General features: G+C 49.5%; 1 protein-coding gene across 1 annotated transcript in view; it reads left to right on the top strand.

Moving 5' to 3' along the window:
- CDC42BPG (CDC42 binding protein kinase gamma) overlaps nucleotides 1–17,201 on the top strand; it is a 99,578-nt gene that overhangs the window by 49,221 nt on the left and 33,156 nt on the right. The window contains exons 12-20 of the mRNA XM_087943697.1: nucleotides 534–655; nucleotides 3,532–3,774; nucleotides 8,106–8,216; nucleotides 8,303–8,466; nucleotides 8,851–8,929; nucleotides 10,780–10,892; nucleotides 13,247–13,361; nucleotides 14,457–14,605; nucleotides 16,170–16,258. Of these exons, the coding sequence (XP_087799823.1) occupies nucleotides 534–655; nucleotides 3,532–3,774; nucleotides 8,106–8,216; nucleotides 8,303–8,466; nucleotides 8,851–8,929; nucleotides 10,780–10,892; nucleotides 13,247–13,361; nucleotides 14,457–14,605; nucleotides 16,170–16,258 (1,185 nt within the window). The remainder of the gene's footprint in view (nucleotides 1–533; nucleotides 656–3,531; nucleotides 3,775–8,105; nucleotides 8,217–8,302; nucleotides 8,467–8,850; nucleotides 8,930–10,779; nucleotides 10,893–13,246; nucleotides 13,362–14,456; nucleotides 14,606–16,169; nucleotides 16,259–17,201) is intronic.

Raw genomic sequence — 17,201 nt, 5'->3', positions numbered from 1 at the left:
CTCTCCCTCCCTCCCTCCCTCCCTCCCTCCTTCCTCTCTCTCTCTCTCTCTCTCTCTCTATCTATCTATCTATCTATCTATCTCTATCTATCTATCTATCTATCTATCTATCTATCTATCTATCTATCTATCTATCTATCTATCTATCTATCACCTACCTACCTACCTATTTTTTTCTCCCTCCCTCTCTCTCCTCCCCCTCTCTCCCTCTCCCTCTCTATATGTACATATTTCTGCCTCTCTTTCTCTCCCTTTCTCTCCCTCCCTCACTCTTGCTGTACATATATATGTACATATTTCCTCCCTCTCTCTTCCCCCCTCTCTCCCCCCTCCCTCCCTCCCTCCCTCCCTTTTATCTGTCTCTCTATATATGTACATATTTCGCTCTCCCTCTCTCTCTTCCCCCTCTCTTTCTCTCCCTGTCTCTCCCCCCCCTCTCTCCCTCTTTTCTCCCTCCCTCTGTCCTTCCCTCTCTCCCCCTCTCTCCCTCTTTTTGTCTCTCCCTCCCTCTCTCTTTCTCTCCTGCCTGGCAGAAAACCAGCTGGAGAATGACAAGATGCAGAAACAGTATCACAATCGCGTCGCACTGGCTCAAGTGAAGGCCTTGGAGGACCGGCTGACGTTTCTGGAACAGGAGAAGAAGGATGCACTTCAGGTACACAAAGCAGTCTTGGTCCCACAGAGCGGAGGTCTCCAACCTTGGCCCCTTTAAGACTTGTGGACTTGCTGGCTGAGGAACTCTGGGAGTTGAAGTCCACCAGTCTTCAAGGGGCCCAGGTTGGAGACCCCTGCCTTAGAACACCTGGGCCCCTTGAAGACTTGTGGACTTCAACTCCCAGAATTCCCCCAGCCAGCAGAGCTTTTAATAGATGATGAGCCTGGCTGGCTGGGGGGATTCTGGGAGTTGAAGTCCACCAGTCTTCAAGGGGCCCAGGTTGGAGACCCCTGCCTCAAAGGGTTTCCCAGAGGGCAGTCAAGGAAATGAAATCAGATTGATCTGATAATAAGATCCTGTGATCACACAAATCAGGAGATTTAGTCACGAATCAAAATAATAATGCCTGATGAGCATAAAGGGGCAATATAGACTAACGCATTTCATAATTTCAATTATTCTTTCACTCATAAACCAGGGCTTACCAATGTTGGTAACTTTGAAGACGCTGGTCTTCAACATTCATCATCCCCCCAACCAATCCTGCTGGCTGGAGAATTCTGGGAGCTGAAGTCCAGCAATCTAAAAGTTGCCAAGTTGGAGAAAACCAGACATAAACTATTCGTTTCATTTATTCAGAGCAGCCTAAAGAAAAATGGACTTTCTGATAAGCAGGACTGGCCACTTGAGTTTGCTAATCAGTACCGTGAAACTGTCTAGACAGGCTTTTGAAACCGACTAGGTCACATTCCTGTTTCTATCCTGTTTTGAGTTGGAACATGATGGGCGAAGTACTCAGAAATGGTGGGGTGAACCCCAATCTCTGGTTCCCCCAAGGAATCCTTCAGGTTCTGTTTATCTTAAAAGTTATTCGGTCACACAGTGTAAACACAGAGGGTTGCATTCCATAGTTTCTTGTTCTTACAAGGCAAAGTCACATGTCCTGGGAGGTACTTTTATTTTTATTTCTTTACTAGCTCGATACCCGTGCTTCGCTACAAAACTATGTGGCCAAGCTTAGTTTTGGGGAAGAAAATATGGGAGGGAAAATTCTGCCTCTGCCTACCAGCATCCATCGGTGTTCATCTGGCTAGCGTCCTGTCAGTGTGTGAGAGAGTTAAGGGCTGTTTGGAAAGTGAAACAGTATTTCCTGTGTGAGCAAGAAAGAGACAGCAAGGAGCCTGGGCATGGCTTAGCTCAACTGTTGTGTACTAAAGCTGCTTGGTGCTCTGAAACTGAAACTCCTCTCCTCTGCTTGTGTTTTGCATTTGGAAGATATTTCTTATCAGGTGGGGAGGCGGAGTAGAACTCCTTAGCATCAGAGCGTGTTAATAATAATAATAGAGGAAATGCTAATGCTCTGATGGTTATTTCCAAAAATCCTTTCTTAGTGAGCCCCTAGAAGCCAAGAGGAACCTGCGTACCAAATTTCAAGTTTGTAGGTTTTACGGTTTTGGAAATTTTGTGATGATGCGTGAGTGGTCTTTCTCTTTAATATAGATAGATTACATTAATATGCCACCTATCCCATTGGTAAAGCAGTTCTGGGCAGCTTACAAAACGGTAAAGTTTTAAAACAATTAAAATTAAGAAAGAATTAAAGAAATAATTAAAATCATGGGAATTGGCTCCAGAAGCAAATTGGTAAGCAGTGTAGTTCGTGCAACTGTGGTGTTATATGCACCACCTTAACAGCCTCCAGAACTGTCACACCACTGCATTCTGTACTAGTTGTAGCTTCCAAACACTCTTCAAGGGTAGCCCCTGTAAAGTGTACTTCAGTAATCCAGCTAAGAGATGAACAAGGAATGAGTGATGGTGTGTGCATTTATTTATCGTATGGCAGATTCACATCTCATTTTGAGAGAAACACAAGAGAGAAAAATACAAAATAGGAACTATAATATTTAAAATATAAATGTATGTCTAAATTAGATAATTTTTGCTTCATTTGTCACAGCCAGGAATTCAGCCAAGTCTCCATTACAGACTCTATTTTGGCACTATAATACTATATGTTGCCCTGCGCTCCTAGTTCGGTCATGGTATTTTGCCCCACTTATAGAGGGGCCCGTGCAAATTTGGTTCAGTGTTGTGCATATCACACAGGACTGCTCAAATCCAGGTGGTTTTGTCGCAAGGCAAACTTCAACATTCTGGAGTGCAATTTTCTATCTGTGCAGCCTGATTCCTGCGTGTTTCACCACTTGGCAACCCAGATGGAGCCTGCTGGACAGCTGTCAATGCTCTGTCACTGTCTGGTTCCTGCGTGTTTCACCACTTGGCAACCCAGATGGAGCCTGCTGTACAGCTGTCAGTGCTCTTGTCACTGTCTGGTTCCTGCGTGTTTCACCATTTGGCAACCCAGATGGAGCCTGCTGTACAGCTGTCAATGCTCTGTCACTGTCTGGTTCCTGCGTGTTTCACCACTTGGCAACCCAGATGGAGCCTGCTGTACAGCTGTCAGTGCTCTTGTCACTGTCTGGTTCCTGCGTGTTTCACCACTTGGCAACCCAGATGGAGCCTGCTGTACAGCTGTCAGTGCTCTTGTCACTGTCTGGTTCCTGTGTGTTTTACCATTTGGCAACCCAGATGGAGCCTGCTGTACAGCTGTCAATGCTCTTGTCACTGTCTGGTTCCTGCGTGTTTCACCATTTGGCAACCCAGATGGAGCCTGCTGTACAGCTGTCAATGCTCTTGTCACTGTCTGGTTCCTGCGTGTTTCACCACGGCAACCCAGATGGAGCCTGCTGTACAGCTGTCAATGCTCTTGTCACTGTCTGGTTCCTGTGTGTTTTACCATTTGGCAACCCAGATGGAGCTTGCTGTACGGTCAGGTATTCTGGTCCAGTGCTGATAGTGACTTCTCGTGATAGGGTGTGACTGAGCTGCAGAAGCAGCTACAGGCTCAGGCTTGGGAGCTACAAGAGGAGCAGGAGCGCCATCGAGAGACAGCAGAGGAACTGCAGAGCGCCGAAGCCAAATGTGGGGAGCTGCAGGCCCAGTTGATGCGGCACTCGCGCCTGCTGCGGGAACGACTGGAGGAGACGGAAGCTGCTGCTCGACGGGTAGAAGGGCTACGGAAGGAGCTGGCCCGTACTGAGAGTGGACGCAAGGAGGTACTTTCTTCTCTGCACATGTACACTCGTGCACACGCACACACGCGCACACATGCATATGCTCCTCACTGGAGTCCTTCCCAAGAGCTTCTGGTTCTGAATGTTAAGAGCTCTGCATTGATTAACACCCTGGACCAGAGGTGTACCTTCTGCCCTTTGGAGTAGAGATTTTCCACTCAACCAATAAAGAAGAATCTTTGTAGCTCAGGATTGAATTGTGGGGTCCTTGGTGCTCTCTGTGTCAGGGTTCCGGCGATTGCCCTAATTAAATCATGAGCCTCCAGCCAAGCTTCAAAAAAAATTCAAAAGATTTATTAGGAGTAACATGCCGGCATTAACCTAAATGGAGCCAACTCTGGCATACGTAATTTACGGTCACCTGTGACCTTGTTTCCCCCCTCCCCCTTGGGTGTGTCATAAATTAGATTCTCCAATTAAGCACGTTCACAGGCTGGATGTCATCAATCACATTCTCCAATGAAGGATTTTTGCATGCAGAAGTTCCAGTAGTCTAGCTACAATCTTTTTAAGATAAGGGTGGAAGGTACTTCTGGTTTTAAACTGCCGTACTGCCGTACTTCCACCCACCCACCTTTATTTATGGCAACTTGAAAACAGGCATAGGAACGTTTTACGAGTTGACACTCTGAGCTTGGCTGTTTTCTTGCTGATGTTTCATTACAACTAGGTGACATCATCATTGTTAAAGGGAGTAGTGTTTGTTCCCTATTTATGTACAAGTCAGACAAACAAGCTAACAGTATACAACAACCACCAGGAACTCTCACCGACAGGGCAACCCGTTAGTATGTAAAAAGAGAGCAAAGATCACTCCCTTCTAGTTCTGATGATGTTACTTAGCTAGGTAATGAAAGGTCTGCGAGAAAACCCTCCAAGCTCAGTGGACAACCGAGGACTCCTGATTTCCACCCTGGGGGGTTTCTCCAGGGGGGTTGGGGAAGATGGGAGCTGTAGTCCAGTCGGGTAGTTGCCAACTGGTGGGCCAGGGACCCCTGGGTGGTCTGCAAGAAAATTTTGGTGGTCCGCAGAGGAATGTCACCCCCAAAGCAATTAATCCAGGCTGTGCGGGAACACAAGGCTGCGCCGCCCACGTGGCCCGCGGGAACACAAGGCTTGCGTCGCTTGCATTGTGAATAACACAAGGTAGTGAGGGGAGGGGGGGAAAGGGCGGAGAGGGGGGAATGTGCCCCACCCGACCCACGCACCTCGCCTGGCCACCAGGCTGCTTCTTTCCGCTTCTTTCTTCTGCTTTTAGCTGCACGCAAGGAAAGCAGCAGAAGTCTTTCTTTCTCTCCCCCAAACTCCGCCAGAAATGAGTCTTTGGGGCTCTGCAAGGCCTCCTGCTCCTAGAGGCTGCACCGACAAAGACTCAATTCTGGCGGAGTTTGGGGGAGAGAAAGAAAGATTTCTGCTGCTTCTGCTGCTTTCCTTTCATCAAGCCAAAAGTCTCTCTCTCTCTCTCTCCCCCTGAGAACGGAGCTGGAGATCCCGAATAAAGAATGATCAATCAGTAGGAAAACGGTGTGGGGAATTTTCCTGCAGACTTTTGGGGGTTTTTCCCAGGGTCTCTGGTCCGCAGGATTTAAAATTATGAGTTTGGTGGTCCCTGAGGTCCAAAAGGTTGGTGACTCCTGGTCCAGTCCACCGATATAAATATGGATAATGCCAGGTTTACAATGATTTGTTTAGCGATCGTTCGAAGTTACAGCGGCACTGAGAAAAGTGCTTTTGACCATTTCTCACAATTACAGCGATCGCAAACATCTTCATGGTGACGTGATCAAAATTTTTGGACATGTGGCCACTAACTCATATTTATGATGATTGCATTGTCTGGTTGTCCAACCATTTATGATGGTTGCATTGATCCCCTTTGGCAAACAGGTTGCTAAGTTAAGAAGTGCAGTGGTTTACTCAACAACTGTGGCAAGAAAGCCCATAAAATGGGGGAAAATATCACTTTCCTTTCCTTTATTGCCATTGCACCTCGTACAACAAAATTAAATACCATCTTCAGCGTACAATTTATGACTATGAAAATAAACACAAACACCCATCCTTCACATTCTATATACAGTTGAATTGAAAACCCCTGAAATTGCATTCATATTGCACTCTACGGTAGAATTCAACAGAGTTCCTGCCCTGGGATAGAAGCTGTTTTTCAGCCTATTTGTCCTTGTTTTTATTATTATCCTGTACCGGCTGCCAGATGGTAATATTTATGGTAATATGAGGGTGAGGTGGATCTTTAAGGATGTTTTGAACTTTCTTTAGGCAGTGGGAGCTATGAAGCTCTTCCAAAGAGGGGAGAGGGCAACTTAGCAATTGTCTCACTTAGCGACAGAAATGTCAGTGTTCCAGCAAAACTCAGTTCCCATCCCTGAAGGAGATACCCCTGGTGGGGGCCCAGAGGAAGGGCCTTTCTCCGTGGTGGCTCCCTCTCTCTGGAACATCACCCCCCCCCCCAGAGATTAGACTGGCCCCCACTCTGACTCTCTTCCAGAAGGCGCTGAAGACCTGGTTCTGCCAGCGAGCCTGGGGAACCCAGAGCGGGATGGAGCCCATCAAATGGCTTGTATGCTGTCATTGGGGTGGGGGGTGGGAGATTGATTGATTGATTGATTTTCCAGATTTCGTTCTGTTGTACTTTATTAATTTATTTGATTCTTTTTGTTAGTTTTTATTGTTTTCTTTGTTTTAAATAATGTTTTTTTTTATATTCTGTAAGCCGCCTCGAGTCACCCTGGGCAAATAGGCGGCAACATAAAGGCGCCTTAGTGGCGCAGTGGTTAGAGTGCAGTACTGCAAGCTACTCCTACTGCAATTTGGCAGATCGAATCCCACCAGGCTCAAGGTTGACTCAGCCTTCCGTCCTTCCAAGGTTGGTAAAATGAGGACCCAGATTGTTGGGGGCAAGAGGCTGACTCCGTAAACCGCTTAGAGAGGGCTGTAAAGCACCACGAAGCGGTATATAAGTCTAAGGGCTATTGCTAATATAAAATCAATCAATCAATCAATCAAACTTAGGCTGACACAATCCAAAACTCCGAGACAGGCATTTCCTCGAAGTTTCTTTTTATTGGAAAAGTTTTTACTGGCACACCTGGGAAAACCTAAATCTGAGAGTTCCGGGTTTTCCTTCAATAATTAAAAATCGCAAATTCACCCCGCGCATCCATCATTCCATCACATGTCCCAATCACCATCCGTCCCAACTTGAGACATCCCTTCATCCAGGTGCAGAAATAACATGACCCTGAATGTAAAGAAAAGTGCTGTTAAGTGTAAACTACATACACTCCATGAGATCCTCCCCCCCCCCCTCCCAACTTCCCATGCTCAACGAATGTGGCAGCGTGGAAGCTTCTGGTGCTATTACAGCTTCCAAAGCTGACAAGAAATCTTGGGCTCAGTTGTGGTCGTAAGTCAAGAACCACCTGTAGGTAACTTTTCAGTGGGAAGATAACAGCGTTCCATGTGCCTAGGTATATACTCATGCCAGCCACATGACCATGGAAGAGTCTTCGAACAATGCTGGCTAGGAAACAAAGATGCACACTGCTCCTTAGAGTCGGTCAGGACTGGACAGGGGAAATCTTTACCTTTTTTCCTACCTTAAGACAGGTGGATCACCCAGGTGGAGTCCCCTGCTCAAGGAGGCATCCAGGAGCATCCCAGATTGGGATGCAGGAATAGACAAGCGTTCTGACCCAAACCTGGTTCCAAGAGAGCAAACACAAGACAAAGGCAGCAGCACAATCTTTTAATGTTTCATGTATGGATCCTGTTTCTTCACAGATAAAAGGCTGCTTCCCACTAATTAGCTCTGACAAGAAAGAGCCTTGCCAAGATTTTGCAAGGCTGCCAAAAAACAACAGATAAGAAATAGTTTACCGTATAAGAGCCTTCGAATACCAACTGTAATGTCCACAAGGCTGAGTTTCAAAACGTCTTTGCTTCCTGCAAAGAACATTCTCTTCACAGCTGCCTTTTATCCTCTTGAAGGAGGGGCCATTACCTTGCAGCCTTACTCCCGAGTCGCCCGTGCTGTTGTAGCTGCTCTTTCCTGCGAGCAATCCTGCGTGCACGTGCACTTGGCACAGGCTCCTCGGGAACCTCCTCATTGCTGCTGCCAGCCCGCACAGTCTGAAGGCAGCAGTCCACTCCCTCATGGTCCTGGCCCTTCATCTGAGCGCTCGCTCTCCTCAGCCGTCGGTACCTGCTGCCGGCTAACCCCAACAACAAGATGCTGCCCCATAAACCACCTTCCCTACAAAACCCAAGAGAAACCTCTTCTCTTCCCACAGCTGGAGCTCCGGATCGAAAACCTGGTGGGCGAGGTGACCAAGCAGCGAAAGGGACGGGAAAGAGCGGAGCAGCAAATGCGGAAGTTGAAAGAAGAGCTGGAGGAGCTGCGGGTAAGGATGTGCAGACGCCAGAGGACCTCGGTCCTAAACGGCGGCATTAGCCGCCACGCTGCATTGATGCGGGGCTCTCTTTGCAGGCAAAGCCAAGCACGGCCATCTTCAAGCGGTCCAGCTCCAGGAAACGTCCAGAGCCGTGCGGGCCTTGGAAGGAGGAGCTGCAAGCCAAGGGACGGCAGGTCGAGGCTCTGACGGAGGAGGTGGCCCAACTGCAGGAGCAGCTGGAGAAAGCCAGGAGGCAGCGGTGAGCCGCAGAACGAGAGGCTGCGCGAGGCCGGCAAGAGGAGAGAGGGGGCGCCTCGGGGGGGTCCCTCATCCTCATTGCCAACCTTCCCAGCTGACTTTCCATAAAGGGGAAATCAGGATTCCCTTCATGACCATGAAATTGGGCGTGCTCACACGAGGTCTCACTTAACGACCCCATGGTTTAAGAGATGGAAGTTGTGATCAGGCGTCTCCAACTTTTGGCAACTTTAAAGTCTTGGGGACTTCAACTCCCAGAATTCCCCCAGCCAACCACAAGTCTTAAAAGTTTGCCAGAGTTGAAGACCTTGGAGACCCCTGGGGCCGTTGCAGTCCCAAATGGAGGGGCTATTTGTCAAATGAACGGGGTTGTTTTTCTGCCTAGGTGCGAAAATATGGAGCCCTGCAGAGGAAGCCAAGCGGCCACGAACAATAGCGGCGGCTCCCGGCCTTCTTGTGACCAGGTAGTCATGCCTCAAATGCCGAGGAATTTTACGGTTTCCCAAATTATTGATCTCCCCTCCCTGCCCCCCCATCCCTTTTTCTCCAGGAGCATAAAAATGGGGCGTTCACCTGCCACATTGCTCCACAACAACAACAACCCTGTGAGGAAGGCTGGGCTGAGAAAGTCTGATGCAGCATCAGCTGAGCTCTTGGGATGGAGCGTGTTCTGACGCAGCTCCCCAAACAAGACCAACCCTCTGTAGTGAAATCAAAAGATTCCTTTATTCGGAGCGCCGGCAGCCCCGGCAAAACGTTTCTCTCTCACCGCAGGCTGACAAATCCATCCGGCAGGGAGGCGACTAGTTGTCTGCCAGACCTATTTATCTCCACCCCCTGCCTTTGATCCCCACAGCTAGGGTGGGGCCTTCGCTAGCAGCAGTGGCTCTTCTATCCCAAGGGCCAGCCCATAGATTTCTGTTGCTCTCCTCTCCTCTGCCTTCTGTGCATCCACGCGTCAGGCACTCGACTCGGCTGTTCCTCCTCTTCCTCCTCAGCCACCTCCAGACCTGGGGGCTGTTGACTCTCCATCTGAGGGCTGACAGACAACCCAGGCTTCCCCCTCTCTCTCCCTCTCCCCTCCCCTCTCTCTCTCTCTCTCTCAGCTCCATTCCCTCTTCCCCCTCGGAGCTCCCAGGTTGCTTTGATGCTGACCCCAACTCCCACACCTCTTCCTCCTCTGCTGGAGGGGCCGATGGCCGACAAGCCACCGCAGTCTGAAGCGCTGCCTGTCCAGACATTTGGGGGGACGTCTGGGGATGATGGAGACTGCAGTGGCGATGGGGGATAGGTGGCCTTGGGCCTCTTTGAAGTCTGGCTAGTCTGTGATGGGCTGTGAGGTGCAAAGAATCCAGACTGCATGTTAAGAACACTTAGCTATCCCATTTATAAAGTAGTCCTTGACTTATAACAGTTCACTTAGTGACCGTTGGAAGTTGCTCATGGATGGCCCAGGCTCCACTTCTCCCTCTCTCTCTCTCTCTCTCTCTGCCAGTTCCATTCCCTCTTCCCCCTCAGAGCTCTGTTTGTTCTGACCCAAACCTGGTTCCAAGGAAACAAACACCAAACAAAGGTAAAAGCAAAACCTTTTAATGATTCTTTACGAATTCTGTTCCTTCCCGGTTAAAAGGCTGTTTCAAACTAATTGATAAGAACGAGCCTTGCCAAGGTGGTGCAAAGGTAGCCAAGAACACTAGATAAAGTTGCCAAGAAATATTTCAAACACAAAGAGTCTCCAAACACCAACCAAGATATTCCAAACGTCCACAAGGCTTGAGTGCAAAAACTACTTTGCTTCCTGCAAAGAACTCCAGTTTCTCAGCTGGCTTTTATATCTTGAGGGAGGGGCCATTACCTTGCAGCCTTACTCCCGAGTCACATGTGCTGCTACAGCTGCTCTTTCCTTCGAGCAGCCCTGCGCACACACACACACTGGGCACAGGCTCCTCGGGGGCCTCTTCGTCGCTGCTGCCAGCCCCCACAATCTCCAAAGCCAGCACTCCACTCCCTGATCATCCTGGCCCCATCCCTGCCTCACACGCAGGCCCCTCATCCAAGTCCTCGCTCTCCAAGACCTCAGCCGTCCGCACCTACTGTCGGCGAACCACAACACAGTTGCCTGGATGCTGACCCTGACTCCAATGCCTCCTCCTCCTCCTCCGATTTGTATGCCGGACGGGCCGGCGGCCAACAGGCCACAACAGAGTGGGACTTGAACCCAGGACACCCCACTCCCGCTCTATCCCCTTCCCCACTGTACCCCCAGTGTCTCTTTTAAAGGCTGCGTTTGGCTTCTTTCCTGGTTTTGCAACAGGTGGATTCTCGGGGGAACGACGCCTCGCACCCGGGACCGGGGAGCTGCCCGTCTGAATTCCACAGAGCCGCCTTCACCAACTGGGAGACTCAGATCGCCAACATTTTGAAGTGGTGAGAGAATCCCTCCCGAGTTTTGCATTGGCAAGGTTGCCTCTGAGGATGAGCAGAATGCCTTTCCTTCTAACCCTGAAAGGAGTCCGACCTCTTGTATGGCCTCCCCCCCCGCCACAGCCTGGCGCCCCTCCTGATAGGTTGGGACGAGTCCTCCTTGAGTCTTTATCCAGTAGGATTCTGGGATTTGTAGTTCAGAGCAAGATGTGGAGAGACCTCAGCCGGGGGGGGATCATAATTTTAGTTATATATATATATATATATGTTTTCTGAGGTTCTCGGTATTTGTATGTGGATCTTTGGTTATTCGGGTTTTCTCCCGCGTAAGATTCAAAGTATCTAGGCAACGTTTGGCGAGGTCCCACTCGCCATCTTCAGGCTGGTGCTTTCGGCTTAGTGCCAGTGCAAGCAGTGTGTGACCGGAGCTGCCGTCTCTCTATATATACAAGTGGTGGGGGATGGTGTGCTGGGCTGGTTGGCTGTGCTGCAGCCTCTTGATTGGTTGATGGAGTTGATGTTGGTATAATGGGCTGTGTAATGGCCTTTTGTTGTAGAGATATCCTGGATCTTGTGCTGTCATCTCCTGGGTCGTTAGCCTCTTGTGTTTTAACGGCTTGGGTAATGGGTTGTGTGATGGGCTTGTGAGTTCTTTTGTTGTGGTATCCTGGGTCTTGCGTTGTAATCTCCTGGGTCGTTTGTGTTTTGATCTCTTTTCGATTAGCCTCCTGTGTAGTAACAGCTTGGGTAATGGGTTGTGTGATGACCTTGTGAGATTTATTGCTGTGGTATCCTTGGTCTTGTGCTGTGATATCCTGGGTCATTTGCTGTGTTGTGACTTCTTGAGTTCTTGAGGTGTAATTTCTTGAGTTTTCTGATGTGATGTCCTGAGCGGGTGGCTGTGATGTAGCATTTTGGGTTTTTAATATGGCTTGGGGTCTGGGTCTGTGTTCGTTTGGCTTGAGTTCGTGGTCGTGCCACATCTTCATGGTGGGGGTCAGTTCGCTTCATGTATGGTTCAGAGGAGGAGTTTGAAGTGGGTAGTGATGCAGCTGCAGTGCTGACCCCCGTCAGAGACGCCTGACCCCCACCATGAAGATGTGGCACGACCACGAACTCGAAGCCAAACACAGCCCATTATACCAACATCAACTCCATCAACCAATCAAGAGGCTGCAGCACAGCCAACCAGCCCAGCACACCATCCCCACCACTTGTATATATAGAGATGGCAGCTCCGGTCACACACTGCTTGCACTGGCACTAAGCCGAAAGCACCAGGCTGAAGATGGCGAGTGGGACCTCGCCGAAACGTTGCCTAGAATCTTACGCGGGAGAAAACCCGAATAACCAAAGATCCATATATATATATATATATATATATATATATATATATATATATATATATATATAAAATTTTATTTCAGTTTTCCACATTTAAAAAAAACATCTTTTTTTAAGCGAACAGCATGATTCTAGGTTTTTACATTTCCATACAGCCGTGTCTTTGATTACATTATTCATCTTTCACATTTAATTCTGTATCTTACCTCTCTACTTTAGACATTTTCTATTGCTTTCCCTCAAATATTTTCCTCAGACTTATTTTATACATTTTCAATTAAATTTCTTAACCCGTTTCTTTTAATTTTAAATCATTTCTCATATCTTCCTATTCATTTATGCTTGTACTTTTACCTGTCACATTCCCAATTAAATTTCTTAACCTGTTTCTTTTAATTTTAAATCATTTCTAATATCTTCCTATTCATTTATGCTTGTACTTTTACCTGTCACATTCCCAATTAAATTTCTTAACCTGTTTCTTTTAATTTTAAATCTATTCTCGTATCTTCCTATTCATTTACGCTTGTACTTTTTGCCTGTCACATTCCCAATTCCATCGCATGTTCTTCTTTCATCGTTTCAAAAATCCCACCTCCCTTCAAAACAGAAATTCCCCCTGCAGTTACCAATTCGAGTGTGCCCCCCCTCCCATAGCTTAAATATCATTTAATAAATTCCCTTTTAAATCCCAATAACCATTTAACTTTTAATTATCCCCTTAAACATTTATAATCATCATCTCCTAACAACCACGTATCACACGCATCTTTTAAATCAGGTTCTACATGGTACTTTCCCCTTCAATCCCAGGATTATAGCTTTAGTGGTATCTTGGGGGAAACGAACTGAAGTCAGACTTAACGGCCACAATTGGGACCGGAACTTCTCGTCACTAAGCAATGCGGTCATTAAGGGAGGGGGAAGTGGGGGGGAGGGGCAGGGAAGGGCCGAAGGATTCACCCTCCCCCCCACCCCAGGTGATTGACCTCCCCTGGCCCTTTTGTCCCCAGGGTGAGCGATGAGAAGGAGTCCCGGGGGTACCTGCAGGCCGTGGCGACTCGCATGATGGACGAGATGGAGGCCCTGAAGCAGGCGGGGGCGCAGAGCTCGGGGCCCAAGAGTCCGGTAAGAGGGCCCTGGGGAGGGAGAAGAAGTGACACCCCCACCCCCCTTGTCACTGGATGGAGGGGAATCCGATCAGGGTCTTTGATGCCAGGCCCTCCCTCCCTCCCTTTTTCTCCCCTCCTTTTTTTTCCTTCCTTCCTTTTCCTCCCCCCTTCCTTTCCTTTCTTCCTCCAACCTATATCTTCCTTCCTTCTTTTTCTTTCCTTCTTTCCTCCCTCCCTCTTCTTTCTTCATTCTTTCCCTTTTTCCTTCCTTCCTTCCTTCTTCCCTTCTCTCCTTTTTTTTCCTCCCTCCCTGTTTCCTTTCCTTTCTTCCTCCAACCTATATCTTCCTTCCTTCTTTTTCTTTCCTTATTTCCTTCCTCCCTCTTCTTTCTTCGTTCTTTCCCCTTTTCCTTCCTTCTTTCTTCCCTTCTCTCCTTTTTTTCCTCCCTCCCTCTCCTCCTTCCTTTCCTTTCTTCCTTCTACCTATATCTTCCTTCCTTTCCTTATTTCCTTCCTCCCTCTTCTTTCTTCATTCTTTCCCCTTTTTCTTCCTTCCTTCTTCCCTTCTCTCCTTTTTTCCCTCCCTCCCTCCCCTCCTTCCTTTCTTTTCTTCCTTCCTTCTTTCCTTCCCTCCTTTTTCCCTTCCTTCCCTCCTCCCTTTTTCCCTCCCTTCCTCCTTTTCCTTTTTCCTTCTTTCCTTCATTCCTTCCCTGTTTCCTTCTCTCCCTCCCTCCCTCTCTTCCTTCATTCTTTCCTCCTTTCTCTCCCTCCTTTTTCCTCCCTCCCTCCCTCTTCTCCCTTCATTCTTTCCTTTTTCCCTTTTTCTCTCCTCCTTTGCTCACTCCCAATCCCAGTCAGTCTTCCCATATTGGGCGGCGGGGGGTTGGGGGCACATCTACCAGCAAAACCTTTGCTGCCCAGCTACGCTGCCCAGGGCCCGCTCTACCGTTTGGCCCACCAGCCTGAAAGCGCCTTCAGGGGGCAACCGTGGCCAGTGCCCTGTGCGACCCCCCTCCCCCCCCCGGTCTCCCTTTTGCCCCCAGCCCCACCAGACCAAGCCTGCCCCTCGCACCAACTGCCCCCTCCCTCTGCCTTCCCTCCCCCCCTGCAGGACGCCCTCTGGAAAGCTCGGCGGCTGCAGAAGGTGGAGGCTTCGGCCAAGTTGGAGCTGCAGTCGGCCTTGGAGGCTGAGATCTGGGCCAAGCAGAGCGTCCAGGCGGAGCTGGAGCAGCTGAAGGCGGCCCACGTGGGCCTGGAACGGTGGGCGATACCTCCTCCCCCCCCCCCCCCCCCCCCCCCGCTCACGCAGCCCTTCATGCGCAGAGGCAGCTGAGCCCGGCGAGCGTCCGGTGCCCCTTTAGGCTCTCGGCATAACGCCGAGATTCGGAGACATACAGGTAGTCCTCGACTTTACCACCATTCACTTAGTGACCATTCCAAGATATAAACGACCAAAGTGACCTAGGACCCTTTTTGGTCCCCATTCAGACACTTGGCAACTGGCATGTACTTACGACGGTTGCAGGGTGTTGTGGTCTCTCGGCCACCAGCGCCTCCAGCAGCCGAATCAGAGGAAGAGGAGGAGGAGGCAGACTAGGAGTCGGGGTCAGCATCAGGGCAACCGGGGAGCTCCGAGGGGGAAGAGGGAATGGAGCTGGCAGAGAGAGAGAGAGAGAGAGAGAGAGAGATGGACAGAGAGATGGGAGAGATAGATGGATAGATGGGGTGGAGAGAGAGAGAGAGAGAGAGAAGAGAGAGATGGACAGAGAGATGGGAGAGATAGATGGATAGGTGGGGTGGAGAAGAGAGAGAGAGAGAGAGAGAGAGAGAGAGAGAGAGAGAAGAGAGAGATGGACAGAGAGATGGGAGAGATAGATGGATAGATGGGGTGGGGAGAGAGAGAGAGAGAGAGAGAGAGATGGACAGAGAGAGATAGATGGATAGATGGGGTGGAGAGAGAGAGAGAGAGAGAGAGAGAGAGATGGACAGAGAGATGGGAGAGATAGATGGATAGATGGGGTGGAGAGAGAGAGAGAGAGAGATGGACAGAGAGATGGGAGAGATAGATGGATAGATGGGGTGGAGAGAGGGGGAGAGAGAGAGAGAGAGGGCTGTCTGTCAGCCCTCAGATGGGGAGTCCATACCCCCAGGTCTGGAGGTGGTTGGTGAAGAAGAGGAGGAACAGCTGGGCCCAGTGGCTGATGCAGAAAGCAGAGGAGAGGAGAGCAATGGAAATCTATGGGCCGGTCCTTGGGATGAAAGAGCCGCCACTGCTAGCAAAGCCCCACCCTAGCTCTGGGATCAAAGGCAGGGGGTGGAGACAAATAAGTGTGGCAGACAACGATTCATTTTCCGGATGGACGGACTTGTTAGCCTGCGGCGAGAGGAATCTTTGGAGTTCACGTCAGAGGTTTGTTGTGTTTTGGTAGCTGGGTCAGAACGTAGTATATTGGGGGTCACATGATCCCCTTTTGCAACCTTCTGACAGGGAAAGCCAATGGGGAAGCCGGAGTGACTTAATAACCATGTTACTGACTGAACAACTGCACTGATTCACTTAACAACTGGAGCCCCAAATGGGGTAAAACTCACTAAACCACTAACTTGCATAGCAACGGAAAACTGGGGCTCCATTGTGGTTGTAAGTTTGAGGACTACCTGTGCTTTTGGGAAGGAGCAGGAGAAGGAATACACTTGGGCGAGAACTTCAATGTGGCCCGGGGCAAGGGATTATGGGAGTGGGAGTCCCAGGGGGCCGTTGTCCCCCCGCCTCCCCAGGTAACCCTTCCCCCTTCTCTTCCCACCTTCGTGGTTTCCCCCAAAGACAGTTGCAGGAAGCCGAACAGCAAAACCGGACTTTGCGCCAGGAACTGGAGAAGACCAAAGGGGAGCTGAAGGCCCGCTCTCTGGAAGGTAAGAGGCCAGTCTGGATGACCGGAGGGTGCCCGCTTCAAGATCTCCCTCCCCTTGCCCAAGTTGCCCAAAAGTTTGGACAGGCTCGCTCGAATGGATCGGTCTACGGATAGTTTTCCTTTCGAAGCACTGAGGACACTCTAGGACAGTAGTGGCTGACCTTTTGGGGCTCCCGTGCCAAAAATTGTACGCGCACTCACACATTCGCGCCCAGAAGGCAATGCACCCCCACGCCCCCTACACATGCGAGCGCTATCCCCACCCACCCACCCCCGCTGCCCCCTTACCTGCTCTGCACCTCACAGCTGATTTTTGGCCGGTTTGAGGCCTTTTTTGGCCTCCCGGAGGCTTGAGGAAGGCTTCTGCAGGCTTTGCAGGCCGAAAACTAGGCCCGTTTCGTCACTTCCGATATTTTTGGAAAAACAGGAAGTGATGAAACGGGCCTATTTTTTGGCCTGCAAAGCTTTCCTCAAGCCCTCCGGGAGGCCAAAAAAAAAGGCCTCAAACTGGCCCAAAATCAGTGGTAAGGCGCACGCATGTGCAGTGAGGTAAAGTTTGCCTTCAGCTCATGTGCTGGCCCAAATGGCTCTGCGTGTCACCTGTGGCACACATGCCATTGGTTTCGCCATCATGGACCTAGGACCAGCCCTCCCCAACCAGCTAAACAGGAGCCAGCCGTGTGCAGCAGCAGCCCAAAAAGCCAGTGCAATCTTAAATTGTATTAACAGAGGGATACAATTGTTGGAAATAACTCAAAGCCAACAAAAAAAGAACTCGGATTGTTGAAAACAAAGAGGATTTATTAAAAAGAAATATTAGACCGGTGTTTGCAAAGCGCCGGTGGTCTTTAGAACCTCAAGAAACAGGTTCAAATCAAAAGCCACACCTTTAGAACCTCAAAACATACTTTATATCCAGTTTCATCTCATCACCCAAGTTCCTT

Source organism: Notechis scutatus, chromosome 14 (assembly GCF_049901735.1).
Source record: "Notechis scutatus isolate UNSWTSFEM ecotype Mainland chromosome 14, rNotScu1.2, whole genome shotgun sequence".
NCBI classification, from domain to species: Eukaryota; Metazoa; Chordata; class Lepidosauria; order Squamata; family Elapidae; genus Notechis; species Notechis scutatus.
Note: the sequence above shows the minus strand (reverse complement) of the source record. Positions and strands in the feature narration are given on the sequence as shown.